Source organism: Oryzias latipes, chromosome 19 (assembly GCF_002234675.1).
Source record: "Oryzias latipes chromosome 19, ASM223467v1".
NCBI lineage: Eukaryota > Metazoa > Chordata > Actinopteri > Beloniformes > Adrianichthyidae > Oryzias > Oryzias latipes.
Window position 1 is genome coordinate 20,197,432 of NC_019877.2, and position 26,396 is coordinate 20,223,827.

At 40.4% G+C, this 26,396-nt stretch overlaps 1 protein-coding gene across 1 annotated transcript in view; it reads right to left on the bottom strand.

Moving 5' to 3' along the window:
- Positions 1-58: 58 nt before the first annotated feature.
- myocd (myocardin) overlaps positions 59-26,396 on the bottom strand; it is a 33,492-nt gene continuing 7,154 nt past the window's right edge. Inside the window, exons 3-12 of the mRNA XM_023949498.1 lie at positions 17,047-17,231; positions 16,079-16,183; positions 15,699-15,994; positions 14,041-14,170; positions 13,421-13,957; positions 11,698-12,192; positions 9,860-10,006; positions 9,473-9,595; positions 5,160-5,217; positions 59-3,448 (exon numbers count right to left, since the gene is read on the bottom strand). Coding sequence (XP_023805266.1) covers positions 2,832-3,448; positions 5,160-5,217; positions 9,473-9,595; positions 9,860-10,006; positions 11,698-12,192; positions 13,421-13,957; positions 14,041-14,170; positions 15,699-15,994; positions 16,079-16,183; positions 17,047-17,231 — 2,693 coding nt within the window. The 3' untranslated portion in view covers positions 59-2,831. The remainder of the gene's footprint in view (positions 3,449-5,159; positions 5,218-9,472; positions 9,596-9,859; positions 10,007-11,697; positions 12,193-13,420; positions 13,958-14,040; positions 14,171-15,698; positions 15,995-16,078; positions 16,184-17,046; positions 17,232-26,396) is intronic.

Sequence of the window (26,396 nt, forward strand, 5' to 3'; positions counted from 1 at the left end):
ACCTGTGTGGTTGTGTTTCTTAAAAGCTGGACACACAAAAAAAACAAAAACCCAGCGATGATTTAAAGCTGTGATGGATTTATTGCTCATCTTTCTGTCATATACAAGGATGCAAATAAAAATGCTGGTTTTTGAAAAAAAGCAAAGCAAAAATGGAGCCAAAGCCGGATGGAAGCTCCTGTCAAATTGAATGCAAGATGGCACAAAAACATTTACACGATAAGACAAGTAGTAAAATATGAACTTTGACATCAAACCATATAACTCGTATTTAAAAAAAACAATAAATCGTCTACACAAAACGCCATTGAAATGTGTTTTTCAGAGGAAACTAATGCCGTACACTCTTATTCTGGGAAACTGCTGTCACAGTTGTATTACTTTTATATTGGCTCGATGGATACAGTTTACAGGAAGTAAGTCCTGACTGAATGTCACACCACAATGGCAGTTTATAGACCGCTACGGCTGCTGCTGCGGTCTGCTTTTACAAATAGAAATAACATTTCATCTTTAGAGACAACCTAAGGCCAACCGAAATGTCTGAAATTGGACTGTTCATTTTCTCAAATGTTTGGTTTGGTGCTTTCGTCACCAACATTCAGACTACTGGAAGAGGTTGAAGCTGACGTCTGTCCCTTTTAGCTCCGCCCTTTCTTGTCCAACAGATCAGATCACTGTATTTTCTAATACACCTGCTGATCTCTGAATTTTAAGAGATTGTCTTTAAGAGCAAAACTGATGGTAGAAAAGTTGTCAATATAAAAAGTGGTATTTTTTTGGCAAATTAACAAAAATGAACTAAAAGAAATGTATTTTTGTAAACCTCATTTATGTACTGAAAATGACAAACAGGGATAAAAAATGTGAAATAAAGGCACCAATATCAATAATATCCATATGATACATTCTCAAAAGTTCGCTTTCTTTTCTCGGTCTGTGTTGTAGCCATGTTAACACGCAATTACAATTCTTCATTTTGAAACATTTTTAACTAAAACAGAACCATCCCTAAAGGTTTGAAGGTTGAGTTTCACGTAAAAAAAAGCATATTTTCAAACAATGTTAGCCGTAGCCACCCTGTATTTTCTGATCATTTGGATGGGATGAAGATTAGCCAAGCTGACCTTCAGAAGCACGTTTTTAGTTACTTTAATTCACAGTTTTGTCATTTCAGGTATTTGCAGTTCGGAGCTGCAGGTGGAGACTGACAGAAGGTTATCAATCAACATCTGTACACTTTATTATTACACTTTATTTTATCATTTAAGAAATTGGGAATCTGGAGTTTAGAAAATTTTACAGGGGTACCCAAATCCAAGCCTCAAGGGCCAGTGTGCTGCTGGTTTTTCCAGGTGTGTTTAGCCGATAAGCAGCTGCAATGGCAGGTTGGGTGGAAAACATGTAGGACTCCGGCCCTCGAGGCCTGGACTGGATCTGACACCTTTTTGAGGTCAAATGTAAATAAATATTGAAGTGACTCTGTAAAGGTGGTTGCCCATTAATGATTGTCTGTCTAGTTGTTTTTGTTGAACAGGCTTAAAAACTGTTAGTTACTTTCTGAGATCATTTTTATTATAATGAGTCACAACTTTGACCGTATTGAATGTTTTAATATGGCTAGGATGAAGTTTACTCTACAAAATGATTGGAACTATTCTAGTTTGAATACAAATACTTACAGTGGGTTAATCCCATTAAATAAAAATAAAAGAATAATGTTTCTTCTTCAGGTAACAAAGAACTGTAGGATGAACAGGCCATAAATGAAGTGTTGTTCATCCTACTGTGTTGTATATAAAAACTAGTTTATATGGAAGTTTCTCCTCAGTTTTGCTGGTTTATCAAAAAGGACAGTCAAAAGGAATGTCAAACAGGATCATGCATAAACATCTATTCAAACAATAAAGGATTGGTCTTAAAGCAAGCCTGCTGGTGTTTGTGACTCCACAAGTAAAAAAAAAGAAGTTAAAAAAGGCTTAATTTAAATATCCGAAGTTTATTGATTTGTTTAAAACTTTTTCAAAAAATTGTGTTTCATAGTCGTGCCTGTCAGGTTTGGCTTTAGTTGCATTAAAAAAACCATATAAAGGGACTCAGCAAATAAGGCTCAGCTTAATAACAAATAAAATTCATAAGACCGATTATTTTTTTGGAAATCTCACTTCCTCTCCAAAATGTTAACCTGTGACAAAAAAAGTGAATAGTAAAGAGTAATAGATCAAGTTTCTTCAAAAGCTTAGAAACATTTCTATACACATACTAACGTCAAGCAAACTGTGAAGGAGTACAAAGCCAGAAGTGCACAGTACATTTTGTTTATATTTACAGATTTCTTAAAACATCCGATTGATGGTTCTTGTCCTCTCCCACACCACTGACAAAGTGTATCGGTGTCAGCTCGTCTGTCGATACGTTTGGTTGTGGTATTTACATTTGTGGCCAATGAATTTGGACAATAATTTTATCATGAAGGGATTTTTTCCAGTAACACTCAGAAAATAAATGGTCCAAATGTGTCTTCAAGTCTAAATGGTGTAATACTGATAGCGTAGAAAATGTTAAGTTACCGTCATTGCCAGTCTTGCTCATTGTCATCCATTGGTTGCTCATTGGTTTCAGGATATGACAAGAGCATGCAAATATCATGCCATTAAAGGTCAAAATTCACTCTGTAGTACACATTCTGATGGCCATCAACCTTTAGATGTCAGTAAGGACTTTTTTGCAACTCAGACTGAGGCTTGAATTGGTGAAATTCAATAGTTCTAAGGGATTGTCATAGCTGCTTTAAGCCACCAGACTTTTGATGACCGTGTTTGTTTTTTCTTTCACCAGTGCTCCAGATGAAGGTCCATGGCAGAGTTCAAGTTAATGTCTGTAACGTCCAGGAATTCTGTGTTAAAAATGCTGGGCACATTGGGCTGAGCCACGCTGAAGGCGTTGGCGGAGTTGGGTGGTGTCAGGTCCAGCCACTCCATAGTCTCCCATGGTGTCTCGCTGAAGGTCATGCTGACCATGCCTTGGACCTCAGGGATGGATGACATCTTGTTGCCAACAGGAGACAGAGGACTGTCCATCACATCTCTGTTTGTCAGGAGCTTGTCCTGCTCCAGATGATGAGGGTGACAGTGATGGCTTTGGGGGCTGCTGTAACCGTCAGCCTCTCTGTTCCTTTCATCTTCCTGGCTTCGGTCTCCTTCAGTCATTTTTCCCGTGCTCACTTCTCCTGCTCGACCAACGGAATTGCCGAGCAATGTCTGCAGATGGCTCTCAGTGTTGTGATTGGCAGCATGGTCATAAGGGAACTGGACAGGGGAGTGGTGGTCGTAGTGCCAGTGGAACCTCGGGATGAGCACACCGGGACACCCTGGGGACACAGTAATGTGAGGCACAACTTTGGTTACAGAGGACTTCTCCCTTTCTTCTCTGGCATTAGCTGGCATCTCTTAAAGAGAAAGAGGAGGGGGGGCAGGGTCACAGCAAGTAATGGCATTTGATTACAAGGTCTCTAAAGCCAGACCAGACAAAACCTGATGAAGAAAACCTAACAGTGTTGCCTGTCACCCACTTGTCGTCAAGCAGGGATGCTATTTGTCTTCTTACAAACATGTCAGCATTGACCGAACCTACAGACCATGAAGCTGGTATTGAAAAGGTGGTAACTTTCCAATGACTCCTGGCTGTTGGGCTCAGAAGTTAGACAGAAAACCAACGATCAAATATACAACTGTTAAGATTGATTGGGTAGAGTTGAGACATCCTACTCAAAGCCTTAGTCACAACTGCCTTTGTGATCAAGGCTGCCCACGCAGGTAACCCGCATGAAAAAATTATGGTCGCACAGCGCCCGCTGAGCCCGTAAAGCAAACATGTTCAGGATTTTTTTTTTCTGCGGGGATGCTACCATCGACAGGTCGTACCAAACACTTAGACAACGTGCAGGAGTAAGTAAAGAATAGGTAAGACGGAAGTGTGTCGTACAGATATTTCCTTTTTTCAACACCCCGAAACCCTGTGTGTTCTGCAAGGGGCCCGTTAGTACTGCTCACAAGATAAGTGCATGCTCCTTGTGTGGAGCCTGACTATTAGAAATTAGGAGATTAGAAGATCAGAGGGTAGTTTGTGTGGACATTCCACAGGCACTTAAGCCTTATTCACAAGTGCTCTTACGGGTGAATACGGACTGTATGTGGGTCACAAATGGGCACATTTTAAGATTGTAGAACCATCTGTTGAGCCCCTGAGGCAAAAATGTCCATGCACATTTTTATCTACGGCATGCTTCGGGCATCAGGTTGTACTGAACGCTTAAGCAACACGTAGGGTTAAGTAAGGGGGAAGTAGGTGAGACGCAGGTGTGTCACAGCACTGCTCAGGCATCCCATAGTGCTGTTCAAGTGAAAAGTGTATGCTCGTCGCACGTCCCTTGCATGTAGCCTGGCTGTTAGAAATGGGGAAATTAGACAATCGGAGCATAATTTGTATGTTTATCCTACAGAATCAGAGATACTTTATTGATCCCACACGTGGGAAATTTGTCACCATAGCAACTGACAGCAAAGGGAAAAAAAAACACTAAGATCACATGAATCTTATCTAACAAGGATTATTTCGTGGAGTTCATCCATCATTGTTGCAGATAAAAGTTTGTCTTACAACAAATGTTTCAGTATTTTTCCCGTTTGTTACAGGAATCTTACGAGCACTTGCGTATATCACCCCGTGCATGGGCGCCATGCAACATCATCCTCCATACTTACATTATCCTTACAAATACTTCATGATACACTTACTGCACGTACAACAATAGTAAATTCCATTTTCACAAGGTGGCCGTACGCGCTTCAAGGGCCGATAGACACACTTCCCCTTCATAGGCAGCCACTTCTCTCTATGACCCTCCACGGGTCAACCTTAAAACCCACAGCACGGTATGGCTCAACCCCCATACAGGTGCATGTCACTAAGGCTTAGACAGGTTCAGTGAGTCGTGTCCTGCTGCTTTTATTGATGCCTAATATTTGGGCGGCTTCATATAACAATTAATTTCTGGCCTATTCTGAAGCTGAGAGTTTGCACCAGTAAACTCCTGATACGTGAGGATTTCACTCCACTGCAGGATGAAATATCAGCGTTGAGTATAGACTTGCTCTTACCTCCACTCTCTATCAGCACATCTAGCAGCTCGTCCATTTGCTGGCTGCGGGTCAGTTGCTGTCAAGGTAATAAAAACAGGTTATTTTAGCAGCTTTTTTAAGATCCAAACCAAGTAAACCTCTTTCTGTTAAGTGTAGATCACAGGAATCTTATATAACAAGGATTATTTCGTGGAGTTCATCCATCATTGTTGCAGATAAAAGTTTGTCTTACGACAAATGTTTCAGTATTTTTCCTGTTTGTTACTTTCCTGCCCTCTTAGACTCCAATCGATCGTGACATCCATCCTCCCCAAGTCTAGTCCTGCAGGAGGTTTCTATTCTTCTTTTTAATTATATTATATTACATTATATTATATTATATTACAGTGGTATGAGAAAGTTTGGGCACCCCTGATAATTTTCAAGATTTTTCTTCTTAAATTATTGGTTGTTCGGATCATCAATTTCAGTTAAATATATCATATAGCAGATGAACGCAGAGATATTTGAGAAGTGAGATGAAGTTTATTGGATCTAAAGAAACTGTGCAATAATTACTTAAACAAAAATAGGCAGGTGCGTTAATTTGGGAACCCCTGTTGTTTTATTGATTTGACTACCTTTAGCAATAATTATTGGAACACAGTATTTGTATTATAAGCTCATTGACCCTTGACCTACATACACATGTGAAGCCAATAATGAGAAGAGGTATTTAAGGTGGCCAAGAGCAAGTTTTTCTCTTCTTTGCATCTTCTCTGAAGAATGTCAACATGGGAACCTCAAAACAGCTGTCAGATTACCTGAAAACAAAGATTGTTCAACACAATGAGTTATATCGCTAGAGGAGACACGCCCGCTTGGGAAGCCTGGCCGATGGTGGCGGAGAGCGACGCCATCTTGGTGAGGTCATCGGTGACCACATGACAATGCTTTCTATGGCCTTTGGTGGGATCTAAGTAGCTTTTATATACTTTATATATATTTATAAAGTATATATATATATATATATATACACATCATTTGTTGTTGTTAAATAAGAGAAAGAGGCAGCCTTAAAAGCTCAAACTTTAATGAAAAATGCATAGTTGCAGGACTTCTTATAAATAAAAGAATTATACCAAAGAATTTTTAAAAATAATTTTTAAACATGTAGAAGGTTTAGACCTCTTTGACATGTAATTTAAATTATTTAGAAAAGCACAACAATAAGTCAACAGTAAGTCAATAATAATAAATGATAACAATAAGATAATAATAAGTCAATAATAATAAATGATAATAATAAATCAATAAGTCCAAAAGTGAACAACAGATTTACCCTAAAAAAAATATATATATATATATATATATATATATATATATATATATATATAGATTTACCACACTGATTCATGTGAGTGTTCAATTTGTGTAACACAGATGGTGCCGGATTTCAAGCAAACAGTCTGGCCAGTCTTATCAAAATGTGTTTCCACAAAATGTTTTGAACATAGCCAGACTGTATTGCTAGTTGGTAACCACAGTGATCCATCTGGGTTAGCTTTTTTTATTGCTAAAGCACACTTTTTCCTTAAGTCAGAATACATTGGAAACCTACAAGAAAAGTTCAGTCTCTAAGTCATAAATGTATAAATATTACAATTATGGCCTAGTCCTAGTATGCTGTATATAGGTTTAAGAAAATAAAGTTTACATTTATTTCGACAGCAAATTATACGTACATCATGCAGCATGTTGATAATAGCCCTGCAGCATCATGCATGTCAAGTTGACTATCAACATGTGTACTATTAAAAAAAGAATATGGTATTTACCTGTCAAATGTTATTCCTTTCTTCTTCGTGGACTAATTTCTGAGATTTTGTCAGTTGAAACCCGCACAATGAACTGGCATTTTGCAAAAAATGTGTTTACATGCATGTACTGCAGCAGTGACTGGACCTCACCAAGATGGCGGTGCTCTCCTCCCATGAGGAACCACGTGATGTCTCCTTTAGCGATATAACTCATTGGTTCAACATCATAGTTTAGGTGAAGGAGACAAAAAGCTTGCTAAGAGATTTCAGCTGTCAATTTCCACTGTAAGGAATATAGTGAGAAAATGGAAGGCCACAGGCACAGTTCGCTTGAGGTTTGCTAATGCACATTTGGATAAGCCAGCTTCATTTTGGAATAAGGTGCTGTGGACTGATGAAACTAAAATGGAGTTTTTTGGACATAACAAGGGGTGGTATGCTTAGTGAACAAAGAACACAGCATTCCAAGACAAACACTTACTACCCACAGTCCCATTTGGTGGCGGCTCCATCATGCTTTGGGGCTGTGTGGCCAGTGCAGGTACTGGAAATCTTGTCAAAGTTGAAGGTCGCATGGATTCCAGTCAGTATCAACAATGTTCAAGAATCAGTGATTAAGTTGAAGTTGCGCAGGGGCTGGATACTTCAACAAGACAATGACCCTAAATACTGCTCTAATTCTACAAAGGCATTCATGCAGAGGAACAAGTGCAAAGTTCTGGAATGGGCATCCCAGTCCCAAGACCTGAATATCATTGAAAATCTGTGGTGTGATTTAAAGCGGGCGTCCATACTCGGAAGCCATCAAATCTGACTGAACTGGAGATGTTTTGCAAAGAGAAATTGTCCAAAATCCTTCAACCAGAATTCATTATTGGAAGCTATAGGAAGCGATTGGAGGCTGTCATTTCTGGAAAAGGAGGATCTACTAAATATTGATGGCACATTTCTGTTGGGGTGCCCAAATTTACGCACCTGCCTATTTTTGTTTAAGTAATTATTGCACAGTTTCTTTAAATCCAATAAACTTCATTTCACTTCTCAAATATCAATGTGTTCATCTGCTATAAGATCTATTTAACTGAATTGATGATCCAAACAACCAATGATTTATGAAGAAAAATCTTGAAAATTATCAGGGGTGCCCAAACTTTCTCATACCACTGTATATTATATTATATTATATTATATTATATTATATTGCATTACATTACATTACATTATCCTCTGATGTAATCAGCTGGTTACGTTACTAGATATTATTGAAATACAGCAAATTGGCCTTGTTAAAATGGTCTGGACTGAACTGCACAGTCATTATCTGAAATGTTTGGAGGAAAGAAAAATAACAACCATAAAATTAAACTGAGTCGGATGTTTCCTGCCTTAAGAATAAGGTCAATGTTAAGAATTGGCAAAATAAGCAACAACCAAACTGCAAAGCTAGAGGCAGGGGGAAAAACAGTGATCAACTGTCACTCAGCAGTGGTAGGAGAACAACCGATGATCAATGATTGAGATTGGAAATCGCAGAATTCAGCCAGGCTGAAGTGCCTCATAAAGCTCAGTCATCTTATATTCTGAGACCAGTTATCAGCTTCAACTAATACTTTAACAACCATTGGAAAACCTAAGGGGGGCCACAGGATAATTTAGAATATCAATGATCCATCCAGGAGAAGAAACTGTGGCTTTACACCTCTTTTGAGGCTTCATAGATCAGGATTCATAAGAAGTACCCACAGATCAAGACTCTGTCGTTGAATTGAATGATACTTTATTAATCCCACAATGGGGAAATTAGGTCATGAACAGCCTATTCTTGATCTTCAGATTATCCAAAACCTGAACCAGAAGGAGATGGATGGCACAAGCCGTCATCAAATAGCAGACTTTCTGCTTTCCAAAGCTTTTCATCAGGTTTGAAAACTTGTTTGAAAATCGTCATTTCAGATTGGGAGAAAGAATCAATTTTCTTTCTTCAAACACAAACATACATTTAAATTGTGTAATTGATACATCTATGTATAGATGTATATCTCTTCTGTTTGTCTTTAGCATTTTTGTTTGATTGCTTGAAACAAATCAATTCAAATCAAAATCTGAGAAACTAAATGTTCTCATTGGTCTCTGATTGTTTCCGCAGTTTTACATCTTTCTTCAGTTGTGGAAGCACCCCCACCATCCTTAGGGATTTATTGGCAAGAACCTGTCAGCTGATTAGTATAATCACTTCCTATACACACCCTAAACTTAAACTCCTAATAAGAAACAATAGATTATTATCTGTGTTAAATCAAATTTTAATCAAAGCTGACATTGGCTTGATAATTGTCTAATCAGAACATTGAAAAAGCAGACCTTTGATGAAATGAACAAAGTGTTGGAGGAACAGAAAAGATGCAAGACTGGTGATGGACATCCGAGAGACAAAAAAACAAGACAGGACAGAGCTGGAGATACAACAACGCCACAACTGTAAAAACCCTCGCCAGCCATCTGTGTTGAGCTTCAGCCCAGCTTGGACTTTACCTGCTTGACTGCATCCTCATAGCATGGGGGCTGTCTTAAGTCATCTGAATCTGAGCTATGGAAGGCAGGGGGACAGACCTGGCATTTTTGGCCAAGATGCCTAGGAGACGGCAATATTGACATCTATATGAGAAATAAGCGAAAAGTGATGTTAGCATTTTGTAGGGGAGCTCACCGAATCTGAGCTGCAGAGAAAAAGACCACAAACGAGGCCCTCATACTGGTGTTACGTGATCACAAGAAAACTTAACTTTAGACGAGTTGGCGTTGTGAAAGACAAAGAGAGGAAAAAAATGAGTTATTAAAGAAGACAAACAAAGAGATGGGTGAGCTGATGTGCATGATCCTGAAAGCAGCCAATGCTTATCTGGTCAACCAGATGTTTACCTTTGGTTGTAAGCTCTGGCTCTCTGCCTTGGTTGAGCAGTTGGGGTTGAGACCACAGTCAGCAGAACCAGGAAAGACCGCCTGGAGGCTTCTTTGGTCCGAGGAAAAAGAGCAGTTCCCCTGCTGAACAGCACTCCTCTGCTGCATCTGCAGGAGCAAAGCACAAATGCAGCATTTAAGACATCAAAGAAGAAAGTGAAACTCATTAAAACAGACGTGTAGCGACATAGACGAACATGGAATTTAACACACGTCATGTTTTTGTAGAAAAAACTAAGGCAACCACAAACTCAGTGTCTTTTATTGCAGACAGGTATTTTTGTGCAAATCAACCATTCTGAAGGGGTGGAAACACCTTATGTTTTTGGTGTTATTGACCAAATGACAGCGAACAACACGCATAATAAAAAAATATTACAATAAATCATCCATATTTAACAGATTGCAAAACTAAAAGAAAATAACATTGCTTCAGTCATGGTGTACCGCAGGGATCTGTCCTAGAACCATTCTTTTCTCATGCTTTTTGACAGGTTGAGAGGTTTGAGACACTAAATCAGATGGAACCACTCAGCTGGTTTTAGGGGCTCTCCTTTAACCCTTGTGCTATCTTAGATGACCCCACCCTTGCATTGAATGTGTTCTCCCTACCATGACAAAGGTGGATAAAGGTTGAAAGATTTCATGTAATCCATGGACACCAGTGAAGATCATAAATCATTGAAGAAAATAGGTTCAGTGCACTGTGTTGTGGGTCCAGATGACCCAACTCCCAATGTTAAAGTGCCTAGGATAGCACCAGGGTTAAAACGTTTTTATTTTTTTCTCTGAACTCTGCCAAATGGGTTTGCTGGTTTTAAGTCAGATTTTCTGTTGAGAACCCGAAACAAGTGTTGAAAAATTTTTTTGCAGTTGGAACTTCTTTTCTTCTCTGAGCATCTGCTAAAACCACATAAATATTAACGCTAGAGGACCATCGCTGGGTGATTTTCACCCGAGCAAAACTATTTACCTGAATTTCATTATGTTGTATTTTTCTGAGTGTCATGGGTCCCTGGGTAGCTTCACCATTTTTTTTGACATCTTTGAAGAGTGGGTGTTTCCCCACCCCAATCCCCACTTTTTTCTACTGGCATGATTTCAGGTGATTTTCACCCAACAATAAGGAAATACGGTAAAATACGTTTTGGCTGGGTTTGATAGTGTTAGAGTTTAAAATCAGGCAATCATGCCGCATGTCAAGGTTGACAACATTTAGGCTCACCATATTATTTACTGTCCCTTGTCGACTACAGCTGTCGTTCTGTCGAAGGATTAGTGTCTGGATTAAAGGGAAGACATAGACTACTTCCTGGTGAAGACATCATGTCTGCTCTATTGACTTTAAACTTGCATTCATAAAAGGATCTTGGTGGCTTAAGCCTGATGTTAAAAACAGGTGGCTGGTGTAATGGCTGCTTTGTCCCTTATCTTTTATATCTTGAGCCTTGATTTTTTTTCTACCTCCTAATTGTGAAGATTGGATAAGGCCTAAAAAAGTCACCAGATGCTCAAACAGTTGAACATTACCTTTGTGTGGTTTGTTTCAGTTAAATGTGGAAAACACCCAGGTGAATAGTTTAGATTGTTTCTCTACATTACTGGTGTCAAACTCCAGGCCTCGGGGGCTGGCGTCCTGCATGTTCCACAACAAACCTGCCACTAAAGCTCATTTTTGGCTAAACACACCCGATCCAGGTAACCAGCAGCAGATGAGGCAGGATTTCTGGAAAACCAGCAGGATGTTGGCTCTCGAGGCCTGGAGCTTGGCACGCCTGCTCTAAATCAAAGGTTTGTACCTGCATGTTGCGTGCTCTGTTGCTGCTATGACTTTGGGGGTGACTGCAGCCGTCTCTCCCCATCGACGGAGTCAGCAGGTAGGAGTTGTTGGGAGACGAAGGCTGTGAGCGACTGGATGGTTTTCTGATGGGAGAATCTTGCGGGGAGCACTGTGGACTGAGGAAGGCAGACATGGTGGAGGGGCTGCCAGCGGAGAGGCCTGTTTCCATGCACTGTGGACCCGCGGGACACCCCAAGGTTGTGATGGAGTTGTTGCAGTGTCCCATGCCCTCCATGCAGGCATCAGGAGGGTTCTTGAGCTGCTTTGGAGATGACAGAGGGCAGCTTGAAGACACGGACTCCTGCTTGACCGTCACCCCAAAGAAGTGTTGGCCCATCATGGCTGGAGTTTGCTGCTGGTGGAGCATTGAGGAGTGAGATGGAGGAGGGATGGTGTCATGTGTTGCTCCGTAGCAGCGCTTCCTCTTGTGAAGCTGCATCTTCAACTCCTCAACCTAAAAAAACACCATCACTGGGAAATTAGTCCAATTTAATAATAGTTCACTGTAGGTAAAAAATGTTTAAACTTTTACCGTTTGTGTGTATGTGTGGTTACAAATTATCTGAAAATTAATACAATCCCTCAGAAACACTGTGTTATTACCAACAATTTGAGTGTTACTCCATGTTTCTCCCAATCTTTTTAAGGTTTTTTATCAATTGGAGCCAAGTTCACATTGAAACTATAAGTATAACAATTTGCCTAATTTTTAATTCAGATTTACTGATTTATGTGAAACTACATGACCTAACTGAGATAGACTAACTGCAGTAAGCAGATAAATCCGTGAGAGGAGCTAGAGGGACTATAGGGGATATACTTTCCACAGACAACTGATTCACTAAAAGGAGGACCTGTTTAGTCTGTGTCTTATTTTCCGGTTGTATTAGCACGTTTTGTTTTGAAAAAAAGCATATCATGAAATCCAGGAGATGCCTTCAACAATGAAAAGACCAACAATGAGTTGATCAATCAGAATCTTGAAATGCCAAATCATCACTACTATAACTCTTCAAGCCATTTCTCACTTCATTCGTGTACATTTTTGACCCTATGTTGTTTGTTTGTACACATCTTGCAAGAAATACTAGGAATCTGGAAAACTTCACCTGCTCTGTTCAGTACCTCTGAGTCACAGTGATTGAAGTTTTGGCTAAAGATGTTCTGGATAGTTTTTAGGTCAGTGAGTCGGATCAGTCAAAATGAACCAATATCAAATGTGTATCAGAATGCCAACCCCAAATTATTATATGAATGGAATCGTTAAAACAAATGGTAACAACCCTATTAGCAATGTATTGTCGCACAAGAAACATCATATGGTACTCTGTCTTTATGATGTGTAGTACATAGTACTACACATCATAATCATACATCATACTCGCAGCACAACCAAACCACTCAAGACTACAGGAAATGTTGCCTTGGCACCAATCTTTAAACAGGCCAGCTGCTCCAGAATGACACAAGTGATCACAGCGACCAGATATACTGTACTTCAAGGTCAATATTGAAGAATACATAGTGGGCTTTGAGAAACAAGAGAAAAGTGAGATCTTGAGTGAATACATTCAAATGTCAGAGAGTTGGAATGCAAGTCTGTTTGATTCCCCCCAGGTTAATAAAAGCTATGTTTTTTATGTATTCCATTCATGAAATGGTCTCCTCAGATGCTCCCTCACCTGTCTCTGTTCCTGGTGAAGCTTCCACGTCAACTCATCGATCACCTTCTGCTTCTCCACCAGCATCTTGTCTTTGTCAGCTTCCGCACCTTCAGCGTCTCCACCCTCCCCCGTCCTTTGTGTCTCCCCACCAAGACTGCTTACTCCCCCGTGGCCATCCTCCATGCCAAACTGCACTGGGGATGGCTGCAGGCCGAACTGCGTCGGTGAGGACATGGGAACGTCGCTGAAGCTGTCTGGTAGTGAGCCGCTGAGAGACAGCTCTGAGGAGGCTGGAGAGATGGGTGGGGTGGACGAAGTGCTGGGGTAGGGGTAGTAGCCCCCCTGCGACAGAGTGCTGGATGAGGAAGGGGACTGGTATGAGCATAAAGACCCAGAGGGAGTGACAGGGAAGGTCAAGGTGGCAATGTCGGAGGACCCTGTGGGTGATGCTTCTACATTTGGGTCCTTGAAGGGTCGCAGCCGCTCAATCAGGGCGGTCTTTGTGCCTGAGACAGGCATGCCACGGATACGCAGGTGCTGCCTGAGCTCAGAAACCTTACAAACAACGAAGAGCAACTTCAATAACAGGCAAAGGTAAAGCGACGAAGAGTGTATCATCATTCTTACTTGATACCCACCTTCAGGTCGTCTAGATTGGCTGGAAGTGGTCCTGGTTTGACGGGTGAGACACTGCTTTGGTTAGGATACGTATTCTTGATCGGGGAGGAACCGCCTGAGTTACAAGCTGATATCTGCTCACTGGCCGCTCTGAGGAACAAAGAAAAAAGTGATTCCAGCTCAGCTTTAGCATTTGATGCATCTGTACAGGAGATGGCCCTGGAGGCTTTTTCACCTACTTCAGTCTTACTTACTCTTGTGTGGTGTATAAATGTTCACTACGGCCGGTCACTTGTGCCATACCAGTAGAAAAAATAAATTGGCGTAAGCATTTTTGCCCTACGGGTTCAGCTGAGTGGTCTGCGACCTTGATATTTTCTGTGGGCCACCTACATGCCCCTTAAGGCTTGTCACTTTTTCACTCACAGTTTCAAATGTAAGAGCCATTGTGACCAAGGCTTCTATTGTCTGATTTTGTTCAACAAAGAGCTCGATAATGAACAAATTCTCAAGCCTGCTGTCTTAGGATCGAACCATTATTGTTTGACAATCTTGCTTCCCCGGCGTCCAACAAGAAGACTATCCAATGAAAATATCTCAATGTTGGCACTTAGCTTAAAAACACTAACAGATTAGGTAAAAGAGTTTAGCTTGAATGAAATTGTCCTACTTGGAACCTGACAAATAAAACAATGAAATGGGGGAACGATACAATTTGTAGGCCAGGACATTTATTTAGATCTGGATGATACTGATGCAGGATTCAAAGAACAGGATGTTTGGAGGAAATTAGCTTATGGAGTCAATGGGCCAGCAGAGGTGTGAAGGTGAAAAGTCATACTTTTACATACATAACCCTTCAAGACTTTCTCCTTGTTTTGACTGATTCATCCAACCAGTCACAGCAGACATTTCTTTACTATTAACTGTATAAGAGAGAACTGGACTGAGCGTAAAGAAAATGCCTTACTTCACTTACTTGCTCCAGCGAAATAAAGCCAATTCAGTCGCCATTTTTCTGCAATACAGACGTCCCCATGTTGGAGACAGATGACAGTGATCGGTCCGAGTGGTCTGAGTCAATGTTTCTATGGCAACTACTCTTGCCCTTCAGGAGAAGCTTGTTGAAAGTCCACACCCTTTCCACTGAAAGCGGCGGAGGAGAATCTGTCACTTGGGAGAATCTGTCAATTAAAAGTTTGAGGTGGGGGCCAGCAGGCACCACATGCTTTTACTGAGCCATCTGACTGGTCAGTTTATAACTTGAATGTCTTGCGATAACTAAATAGATTTAATGAAAAAAACCTGGGATCAGCAAGAAGATGTTAGGAAAAAGGTAAAATAGCAAAATTGGTTATTTTGACCAATAGAATGACTGAGTAACAGCTGCTTATTTCTCTACAGAAATCTATGGGTTTTTCGCTATTTGGAGCAAGCGGGTACTTCCTGTTTGGAATGCCAGGGGGGAGGTATCACTCAGTACAGTTCTCTATACACAGTCAACGGTCACAGCAGACATCTCTTCACCAAGTCTGGATCTGCTGGAGGTTACTTCCTGTAAAAGGAAGTCATTCCTCTCCACAGTCTCTCGTGTTTTTGTAAAAAGATGTCATGGATTGTGAATTGGTGTCTAACATATAAAGCGAAAAACATCAAATCTTCCACAGCGGTTACTCACTTTTGCGAGTGGGAATGTGGGTGAGGCTGGTAGCTGAAGGTGGGCTGCCTCTGGTGGCCATGCGGGGTAAGAGCATTCTGCTGCTGCTGCGACTGAGAGTGTTTCTGCTGGCTCAGGATCTGCAGCTGCAGGAAAAGCTGCTGCTGCTGAAGGAGGCGGGCGTACGCCGAGTCCATGGGAGGAGGGGACTTTTCTGCCTTCTGATCGGGAGGAATGTACTGGTGGTACTTGAGCTTCTTCACCTTTGGCTTCACATCTTTGGGTTTTTTGTGTCGGTTCTTGTCTGATGTTTTGGACTGTTGGGGTGAGAGAAGACTTTCCATCAAAGTGATAGATGATGGAATTGGCTGAAGTGAATTGTAGATCTTGGACCGGCTGACCTTGGTTATTGTGGAAGCTGGTACTGGGGGACTCGCCTGGCTGTTGTTGCCAGCAGACAAACCTTCTTCCTGATCTTGATCAGCTGGGTCTCTGCTGGCTCCGCCCTGTCAACAAAATATAAAGAATCAGCAACAAAAACACCCAAGCAAACATTTTTTGAAAAGGCACTGAACCTTTTGCTTGCTGTGGGATTAAATCAATAAAGCAAATACATTTATTTTCTTCTGACTTCATTTTGGTTAAAGTTACAACACATCTGCATTCATATTCATCCATGATTTAAATTTTTGAGACTGAGGCAAAAAACAATTTTCCATAGATTTCCCCCAGTGTCTTAAGGCCTCTCACACTTCGCATAGAAACTGTCATAATTCCAGTTCCAACAAAACAAAGTCAATTCAGTCGCCATTTTGCCATGACACAGTCACCACTCATATACTGATGATACCAAAAATCGTCAGTTATGAGTGATTGGTCAGAGTCTGTCTGAGTCGTAGTTTTCTTGGCAACCACTGTCACCAATCAGGAGTGAGCTTGTTGGAAGTCCACACCCCTACTACTGAAAGCATGCTTGGGAGAATCTGTCAATCAAAGCCTTCTCAAGTTTGATGTGAACTTTTAATGAGGCATCTGATTACCAGTTTATAACTCGAATAACTTGCAATACAGAAAAATACCCCGAACAATTTGGATTAGCAAGGACGGGTGAAAGAAAGGTATCACAGCCAGAATGATAATTCTGGCTGTGATACAATGACTAAGTAATATCTGCTCATTTCTCTATAGAGGTCTTCTTTAGGGTTGCAGAAATAAGATATTTATCGCCAAACAGTTTCCTCAGTCTGATTTGCTGATGGATGACTGTTGAGTTACAGAAGCGCTACAGAAAAACAGTGAAGTGAGCAGCTGTAGGATCATCACGTCGGTTTGTTGGAAGCCTAAAGATCTTTTTTTTAATTTTACTTACCAGTTGTGCGTTGGTAAGGGCAGGTGAGGAGGAGGAGGAGGCGGTGCTGCCGACAGGCTCAGACGAAGGGCAGGCTGAGCCCTGAGACTCGTCACTGTGGTGATGCTCTGGAGACAGACTCTCACTGCTGCTGTCCTCCTCAAAGGCGTACGAGTCTTCCTGCTTTGGGAACTTACCATGGTTCACTGAAAGAAGATCAAACAGGACAGTTTGGATTTGTTAGTGAATCCTCGAGGATCAGATTTATTGATAGCAGGATTACTTTTCCAAATAAACCTTTGCTAAAAGTCCTGAGTGAATGCAACTTTTAGACCAAGTCCAGTTTTTTTGGGCAAAAATGTGCAGCATCAACATTTTATACAGAAGAGTCATTCAACAACTTAAACAAGTTGGATGTTGGAGCACCAACATGTTTAATACATTATATTTATAGTCTAGATCAGGGTATGCACCCTTCAACACTTAAAGAGCCATTTGGGTGGATTTCTCACTGACAACATCCCAGTAGGAGCCACAAAGTCTAACTTCACCCTTTAGAAAAATAAAACACTGATTTGTATTTATGTTATTATTCCTACTATGATAAATATCAATGAACAGTTGTGTTTTCTGCATGAATAAAACTTAAAGACAACACAGTCTTTGTCCAAAATATGAAATAGTTCATAAATTTTGAGAGTGGCTGATGTGACTTCCCTTCAAAATAAAAGACACCCTGTGTTACACAGGATCGTCTCAACGCCACAAATGTAGTAGTAGGAAGTGTGATGTCAGCAGTGATTAAATGAAAATATTTTTAATTTATTGTTGGTGCATTTCATCCAGAAATGTGTAAATCTAACAAACTAAAATTAAATTATTGCTTATCAGGTGCACTTAAAATCCTTTAATTTGTTCAAAAATAGAAAATCTGCTTTATAATCCGGTGCTCTGAAATCCTGGTCAATGACCTCCATTTAATTTTGATGTCAAATCTGTCAAAATGTTTTTATGCGACTTCTAATGTGTACTGTGCCTCAACTGTTTGTGAATTGGTTAGTTTAATTTACTAGTTACTAACATTTTACTTTAAAGTTACTAATTAAAATCAAAAACCTTTTAAGTTTTCTTTATTGGAGGAGACAAAGAGCCAACTGCGGTTCCGTGGCCGCAGGTTGCAAACCTGCAGACCTCTGGTTTAGATTATTTGGCTTTAGTGGACTGATTTGGACCAGATAAGGGTATAATAATCTCAAATGTTATTTTTTGTTTCAACTGAAATGACAGTAAATATTATTTGATTTTGAACCATTACAAAAACAACTTTGATCATGCTTTCCAATTAAATTGACAATAAAAAGATGTTTCTTTCATTTATCTATTTAAGTTGTTCATTAAAGTACCGTCCACCTCCACATAATGCATCTACATTGGAGCAGTGTGGACAGACACAAAAACTGCACTGAGGTTTTATTTTGGTCCAAAAGTGCTGTCAAACTGAAAGTTCAATGATTTTTGGTCAAGTGTCTGAAGAATTAAGGCACTGACAGGTTGCATGATGCAGTGGTGGTTACATACAAATGACAACTGGTGGGTTTATTTAAGACAACTGACACCAGGAAATTTGTACATGTGTGCAAATCTGGTGTTTGTTCCTTTCCATGCATGCATGGTACCAAGACCAGCTTTTAGAGGTAGACCAGAGCACAGTTCAGAGGACTGTGGCATGGAACATATTTGATTTTTTAAAATGTGGATTTTTTAAGAGCCACTGCAATGAAAAAGAGTGTATCTGGTGTTTTCAACATTTTTCTTATAGGGTACAAAGAAAACTAGGCTCATAAATGCATTTCTGAGTATTTATTTTTTCAAATCTTTGTGAATAAGGAGCAGACAAAAAAATGCACAAGCTTCCGGCTCTGCTCCATTCTGAGGCATCCACTTCTAGACAAACAGATCCATGTACGTCCTTGTTTTCCTCGTCTGAGCTGGACTCTGGCTCCAAACTGGATCGTAGGATAGCTCCAACATTGCTATTTTTGTTACGCTGCTAATGTTAACTTGCGGTTTGGAGGTTGTAAGCTAGCGGGTAAGCGTGTAGACAGATGGGTGAGTTGGGCCTTCTCCACGGCAACAGTCCCGCCCAAAGCTTTCTGATGAGCGTAATCATTATTAAAAGACCACTGGACAAACTTTAAAAAAATGGATCAAAAATGATCAGAGTGGGGACTTCAAAGACAAAATTGAAACAGTGGTGCAGCCATATTGACTGCAGTTAACACCACCCAACTGAACATATTCTGAAAACTCCCCCCTGTAGGACCAGCCTCCTGAAATTAGGCTCCTGTTTTGTACATGAATGGACACTCTGAAGCTGAAGGGGAACTGACTGAATGAGTTGTTCACACCAAACTGCAAATAACAGTGTGCTACATCCAATGAAACACACTTTTAGCTCTGTAGGGTTGGTTTCTATACGCAGACAACCCTTTTTCTTTTCAAAAGGCTCATGGTAAGGCAAGGCAAGGCAAGTTCATTTGTATAGCACAATTCGTACAGAAAGTAATTCAAAGTGCTTCACAAAACAGGAAAATGCATTAAAATCACAATACATAACAGTGCAAAGATTAAAAACATACTAATCATCACAAAATTCAAAGAAAGGAAAGAGAAAAGAAAATGAAAAGAGGTGTGGATAAGGACCCTTCAGTTATAAACACGGCTAAACAGGAATGTTTTGAGTCTGGATTTGAACCTGTCTCACAACCTCAGGGAGACTGTTCCAGCTTTTAGCTGCACAAGACTGAAATGCTGATTCCCCTTGTTTAGTCCTGACTCTGGGCAACCGCAGGAGGCCGGTCCCTGAGGTCCTCAGAGTCCGAGATGGTTCATATGGCGCTATCATGTCAGAGATGTACTTTGGTGCAAGGCCATGGAGAGACTTGGAAACAAGCAGAGCTGCTTTAAAGTCTATTCTTTGAGCTACAGGATGCCAGTGCAGAATACTGCAAAGTAGAAGGTAAAACAGTGGCCTACAGGCTGGATATTCATCAACAAAGTGAGTGCTGAGCCAGGAGAAGTTGGAAGAGGACAATTGTGCTCGGTCGCACAAATCAGTACAGAACTGGTGTGAAGAGGAGAGAAGAAACTAGCTGCACAACCTTACTCTAGGGTTACATGGCCGGCAGTAACCAGCTGTTCTCACCGTGTCACACAGCCACTACAAACATTTTGATCATATTGCATGGATGAAAATATACGTGGAAAAAGTGAGAAAAGTTGTGGTTCTTTTAATTTTCACAGATGTATCATGAATAAACCACGTGAAGAACACGTAAATCAACGTAGAACATGAATCATGCGTTATTATTATGTTGTTTATATGCAATTTACTAGTGATTTGTGCATCAGTTACATAATTTTAATGTGATATCTGCGCCCTGTAAGTGAAACAAAAGTTATACATCGGTGGTACAAGTGTAAAAAGTCTTTCAGACATATGTGGAACAGTCTTGGAAAGCCATAAATTTGCAAATGCATCTTGCAAAAATCATGCACAACTGTTTGTGATTTATGTAACAACTGTGTATAAACTACGTAAAATATGCGTAAACTAAACAAAACTTTAACTTCACCAATTCACACTTTTATAGGTACTTACAAATTAGAAATTACTTTCAGTCCAATACTAAACAATTTCAAGATCTTCCAGCTGAACATGATCTTTATGACATTCTCAAAAGTTCCCCTGGCTCCAGACATTTGGTTTCTAGAATAGTGCATTTATTTGATGACAGCAACATGGTGAAATCGACAAAAATGAAAGATCCTTGGAGCGAGGAGTTGGGCAAAAAAATATCAGAATCAATGTGGGAAAAGTGTTTATCCAAGATTCACTCTTGCTCTGTTAACAGCGGACACCAACTGATACCATTTTAAATCATCCATCGGCTCCACTACTCCAAAGAACAATTGCATAAAATATATCCTTCAATTACTCCCATTTGTGATGAATGTAAAATACCTGAAGGCACATTGGCTCATGCTTTTTGGTCTGGTCCCTCATTGGCTGGCTTTTGGAAGAGAATATTTCACTGGTATTCCAAGGCCTATGGTTGCTTTATTCCACCTGATGCAGAGCTTGCCATTTTTGGCTGCATACGTCCCAGAACTATCCCGACTGTAATGCAGCAGCCACTACAACTTGGGTTGATGACTGCAAAAAGACAAATTTTGCAAGAGTGGAATTTTACGGCTTCTCCCTACTTTACAGTGTGGCTCACTGACATGCTCTCATCCACATGGAAAAAAATTCGCCATGTCAGGACCGCTTCAGTTAATGTTCACAACAATGGACACCATTTCTAAATCACTTAATGGTGATGAAGTTAAAATAATTTAGCTCTGTATTGAGACTGCATTTTTCTTTCTTCTCTTTATGCCCTATTTGGACGACTTGTAAATATTGTTGAATAAAGTGTAACTGGCAATTATTTATTTACTTGTCTTTTTTCCCCATTCTGTTTTGTAATGGTCAAAAGAGCACCTGAACTGTTTGTTTTGCTTGTCTGTGATTTTGTCAATTTGACAAAATCTACGTTGTGGCTGTTTGACACGGCCTTAAGAAATAGTGTCTACCGACAGTTTTAATAAAGAGAAAGCAGATTTCTCAGCTTCAGGTAACCAAGGGTTTTCAATTCAATGATTTGGATGCAAAAACATATTTTGTGGTTTCTGTTTAAGTAACCAGATTACTCTATAAAGTTAAGTGTAATCGGATTCCTAACGTGAATGTAATTTCTCCCCTTGAGTCTGCCACCATCCCCCTCAGCTTTGAGGTGTTACGGCGTGCGGCTGAGAGGTTGATTGGAGCCGCTGAGAGCAGCTATCTGATGGAGCTGCAAGGACAGAGCTGCTGGGGGATGTGGGAGGGGGTGGAATCCACACGTGACAGCCCGGACGCGACCCTGGTTTCAGTCACCGGACCTGGGTTGACCCGCTGACCTCACAGCCCGAGAGCCACTCACTCCCCACCAGCTCCTGCTTTACCAACACACACTGAGAGTGTGAAAGAGCTCACGCTCCTCATCGTGAGAGGGTGTCACTAGATGATTGAGTTGGCAGGATTACAGGAAATCAGCGCCACATGCACTTCCGCTTCTCAAGTGACTCTTTAGGGGACGGCTCATTTCCAAAATTAGCCTGAGAAGCTGAAGCGGGCAGATAGAGGGGTAGGGTCAGGTTGAAGAACCAGATGAAGCAGCAACAAAGGAGGAGGCAGACTGGCGTGCAGGCAGGTATGCTCATGCACGAGGACAGACTTGAACTCTGACCTCTGAGGGGAAAAAAGACGCAAATTCAGCTGCTGCTCATCTCAGTAAAGACTGTCTTCCTGACGCATTGTGTTTACTTAAACTTAAGGAGGCAAACATCAAACCTCCGAAGCAGCAAATCTGCAGACACACATAAAATAGAAAGAATAAAAAAAATAAGAAATAAGAAAATAATAACACAAAATCTGCTAGGAATTAATTATTTAACTAATGATCAATAAAACCTTTTTAAATGATAGAGGCAGGTATTTAAGTAAAGTCCCACTCCGGTAATCTTTTCATTTATTTTCAAGGTCTTCCCAGTGGTCTTAAAATGATATTTATGCTATTTTTAGCCAAAAACAAAACACCCTTGTCGTTTTCTAGGATATAGTTTCTGCAGAGCGGCATTAGTTTATCAGAAATTTGCCTCTAAATTGTGGATCTATTTGTCTGCAAGTGGATGCATCAGAATGGAGCGGAACAACATTAAAGGACATCCACAGGTTAGGGTTACATCCCTACAGTTGGATTCCAGTTTATTCTTCATCAAAACTGAGACTTAGAAAGGTTAGCGTTAGGGTTCTTTCACTTTGCTAAAACAGAGATCTCTTTCAATTTCTTGCTTGAAGAAAAAGGTAATTAGATATTGTTTAGACATTTTTGTTGTAAACAATAAGATTTGATCAGTGTTTGTTCTTCTATAGTGGTTTTAACAGACCCCTCCTCCATCTTATTATGTAAATGACTTATAAATGTAAAAAAACCCGATAATTTTCCCTTGAAAACACGGAAAGTTTTGTGATTTTTCTTCTTACATGTGCCATCTTTTTTGGATTTACGTCATTTTTACTCCTTTTTTTATTTTTTAAAAACATAACCAGCTAAAGCATTTTTAAATGTCTGTTTTTGCTGCCTTGATGTGTAACGGTTGCTTCAACACCACAATGAGTAACGGAGTTCCTCAGGGTTCTGTGTTTGACTTTCACACCTTAGATCCAGTCAATAAAAGGGCCAAAATGGGTTAAAAATTTTTTTTCTTAAGTTCTTTAAAGATCTCTGCTGTTGAGCTGTGGAGAATTAATCTGCTCCTCAGTGCTCTTTGTCTTCATCATTCCTATATGCGGCCTCATCATCAGGCAGCTCAGCTGTAATTTCCTCCTAAACGTGGCCCTCATGGCTGTGTTCATTCTCTCAGAACTCATGTCTGTGTTTGGGGTCAGGTCTGATATCTCCCTCCGCCACGCCGCAGACGCTCTGAGTGCTAGAAAAATAAACGCAGACGTGTAATGAAAAGGCGGCAGCAGCAGAAGCAGCAGGTGCTGCTCTGCCCTATGCTGAGTCCAGAAGAAATAATCAGGACTCGAGGGTTACCAGCCAGCAGCGGGAAATCAAATCAGTTTGATGGTCTGAGTGTGTAGAAAAAACTGGTTTTTGAGGCAGCAGAACAGAAGAAAGTGCTTGGATGAGGACTGAAAATGTCTTGTAGATCATCCTTTCCATTATAGGGGAAGAACAGAACCCTGTGAAAACCACCACCAGGATGACGGAGCAGCTCAATCACGTCACAAAAAGACCTTCAGCTGAATAAAGATGAACGTGTGGCATGAAATATTTTTAAATATTTGAACTTAGCTCATTAGAAATGTCGGTTTTGAGGAAGAATCAGGGTTCAAATAGAAAAGAGGAAAAAACAGCTACAGTCGAGACAATAGGAAGACAAACCTTCGGTTGAAACTGACTCTAGAAATGCAACAGGAGGGGGAAACTAAAATAATTTAAGCATTGAAAGAATTAAAGTAAAAGAAAAAAAACCTTCTAGGACATAGTTTCTGCAGAGAGGCAGAGGTTCATTAAAATTCACTTCTGTGTTGTGGGCGGAACTGTTGGTGCAGAGCAACCCCGCCCCCCCTCCCATCAACCATCCATTAACATGTTCTCCTGCTAGCTTACAGCCCCTAACAAGCCCAAACAACATTAAAGGTGCAACAAAAATGGGGAGCAACATTGGAGCTATCCAGACGTACAGTTTAGATCCAGATTCCAGCTCAGATGAGGAAATCAAATACACCATAGATCTATTTGTCTACAAGTGGATGTATCAGAATGGAGTGGAGCTGGGAGACTTTGGCCCGCCCAGCGTACCTTCTCCATCATCATTACAATCTTTTCCCAATGGCATTTTTCCATCTGCTCCAGATTCACAATGGTTTGATTAAAGGAATACTTAGAAATGCACTTTTGAGCTTAATTTCCTTTATATTTGTCCTCCGTCATCAGAAAAAAACAAACCATTTCCATCGGGGTGTGTCTTTATGAGAAATGAAAAATGAATCAAATTTAAGGTTGTCGGTCATTTTACACGAGTGAACACCACATTTGGTATGTGAAAAGCAAAGTAAAACCTTCAATATAATGATGTAGGCACCAAGAGAGACCCGCTGGCTTTCAGAAATACTCCAGATCTGAAACTACATAGACAGGATCTGCAAAAGGGTAACTGTCTGCTTGACCTCTGACCTTCTACTCCCACTTAACCAAATTCACTTTTAAAAAATAAAAAAGGAAATTACATCAAAAGGACTTTGATCTGTGTACTTGTCCGCAAATTCATCCTGAATGAAGCATCAAAAGCTACAAATTGAAAGAATCTAAGCAAAGAGAAGCAGCTGAGAAAAATAATCTTCAAAACAAAGAAAAAAAAGTGGAAAACAGGAGGGAGTACATCAGTATTATGCAATAAGCGACACATCCTTCACAGTTGTCTTTCAAAATAAAAGCCACATATCTTTAGCTAAAAAAAACTTTCTGTGTTTGGAGTTTTTTTTTAAGCAACAGTTCTTGAAAAGTTTGTGTATTTACCTTGTATGTGGAGCCACATTAATAGTAAGAAACATGCATTTGAGGGATGGACAGCTGATTATTGGAATAATTATAAATCTGCTGCACAGCTGAGGTTTCTGCAGACTCATGCTGTTGGAGCTTCGTTTACCTGCAGCTGCAGCCCATCATCAGAGACATGATGGGATGCAGCTGCCACAGGGGTCAGGAGGTCTGACAACAGTATGCGACACAACTGCAATATATGCATCTGGTAAATAACTCTATATAGTAGAGAAATGTTGAAAAGTAGGTATTTAAATCCACTCATTCTTTTCCGGCTCCTTTTTGCTGTTTTGTGTTTGATAGTTTGAAGATATTTTGCAAAAAAGTACAAGACTAAGGAGCCTCACTGAGTATTTAGATCTTAACACTAGTGAGCTTGTTCACTTCAGTGATGCTTGCAGGACTAACAGCTCACATCAGAAATCTCAAAAAGTGTCAAATTTCAGGACAGAGAAACTAGATGATCTACTGCTGCAGCAAGACGCGTCTGAAGCTACGTCCACACCCATGGTGTTCACACTGGACAAGCAGGGAGGGGCTTCTTCTACGTCTTCTACCGTTCTACCAGCACACATCTGCCAGATGGAGGAGTGTTGGTGCAAACTGTCAAAACCGTGCAAATTTGGCAAATCTTGCTCCAGGATTTTTCATTCACAGTTTTGCTCTGTTATGTTAAATACTTGGTGTGATGGAATTCCAGCCAGACATAAACCACAAATATTGATTTCTCCTCCATGATCAATTCTCAAATCATCGATACTTCCATGGGTTAAGATTCCTCGCTGCCAAATCAGAGTCCCTGATTGGTCAACGTTCTACTGATTTAACTTTTAATGTTAATGATATTTGCTTAATAATGTTACAGTTAACTCTTCGAACTGGTAAATGTGGACCTGTAAGTAGTAGGAATGAACTCATCTACAAAAATGTCCATCCTTGTTGTCAAACCTTCCTTTACTGAGAGAAAATACCTCAGTCCAAGTAACCACATGCTTAGCACAGTTTTTATGACAATGAAAGTACATTTTCATAGTTCTTCATAACAGCTGCCCTACCGCAGCTGGATCAGGTGTGTCCAGCTACTGATAAGCAGAAAGGCAGGGAAACAGGACAAACCCTCGAGGCCTGGAGCTCGGCGTGCACTGTCAGGGTTTTGGGACGACCACTGCACAA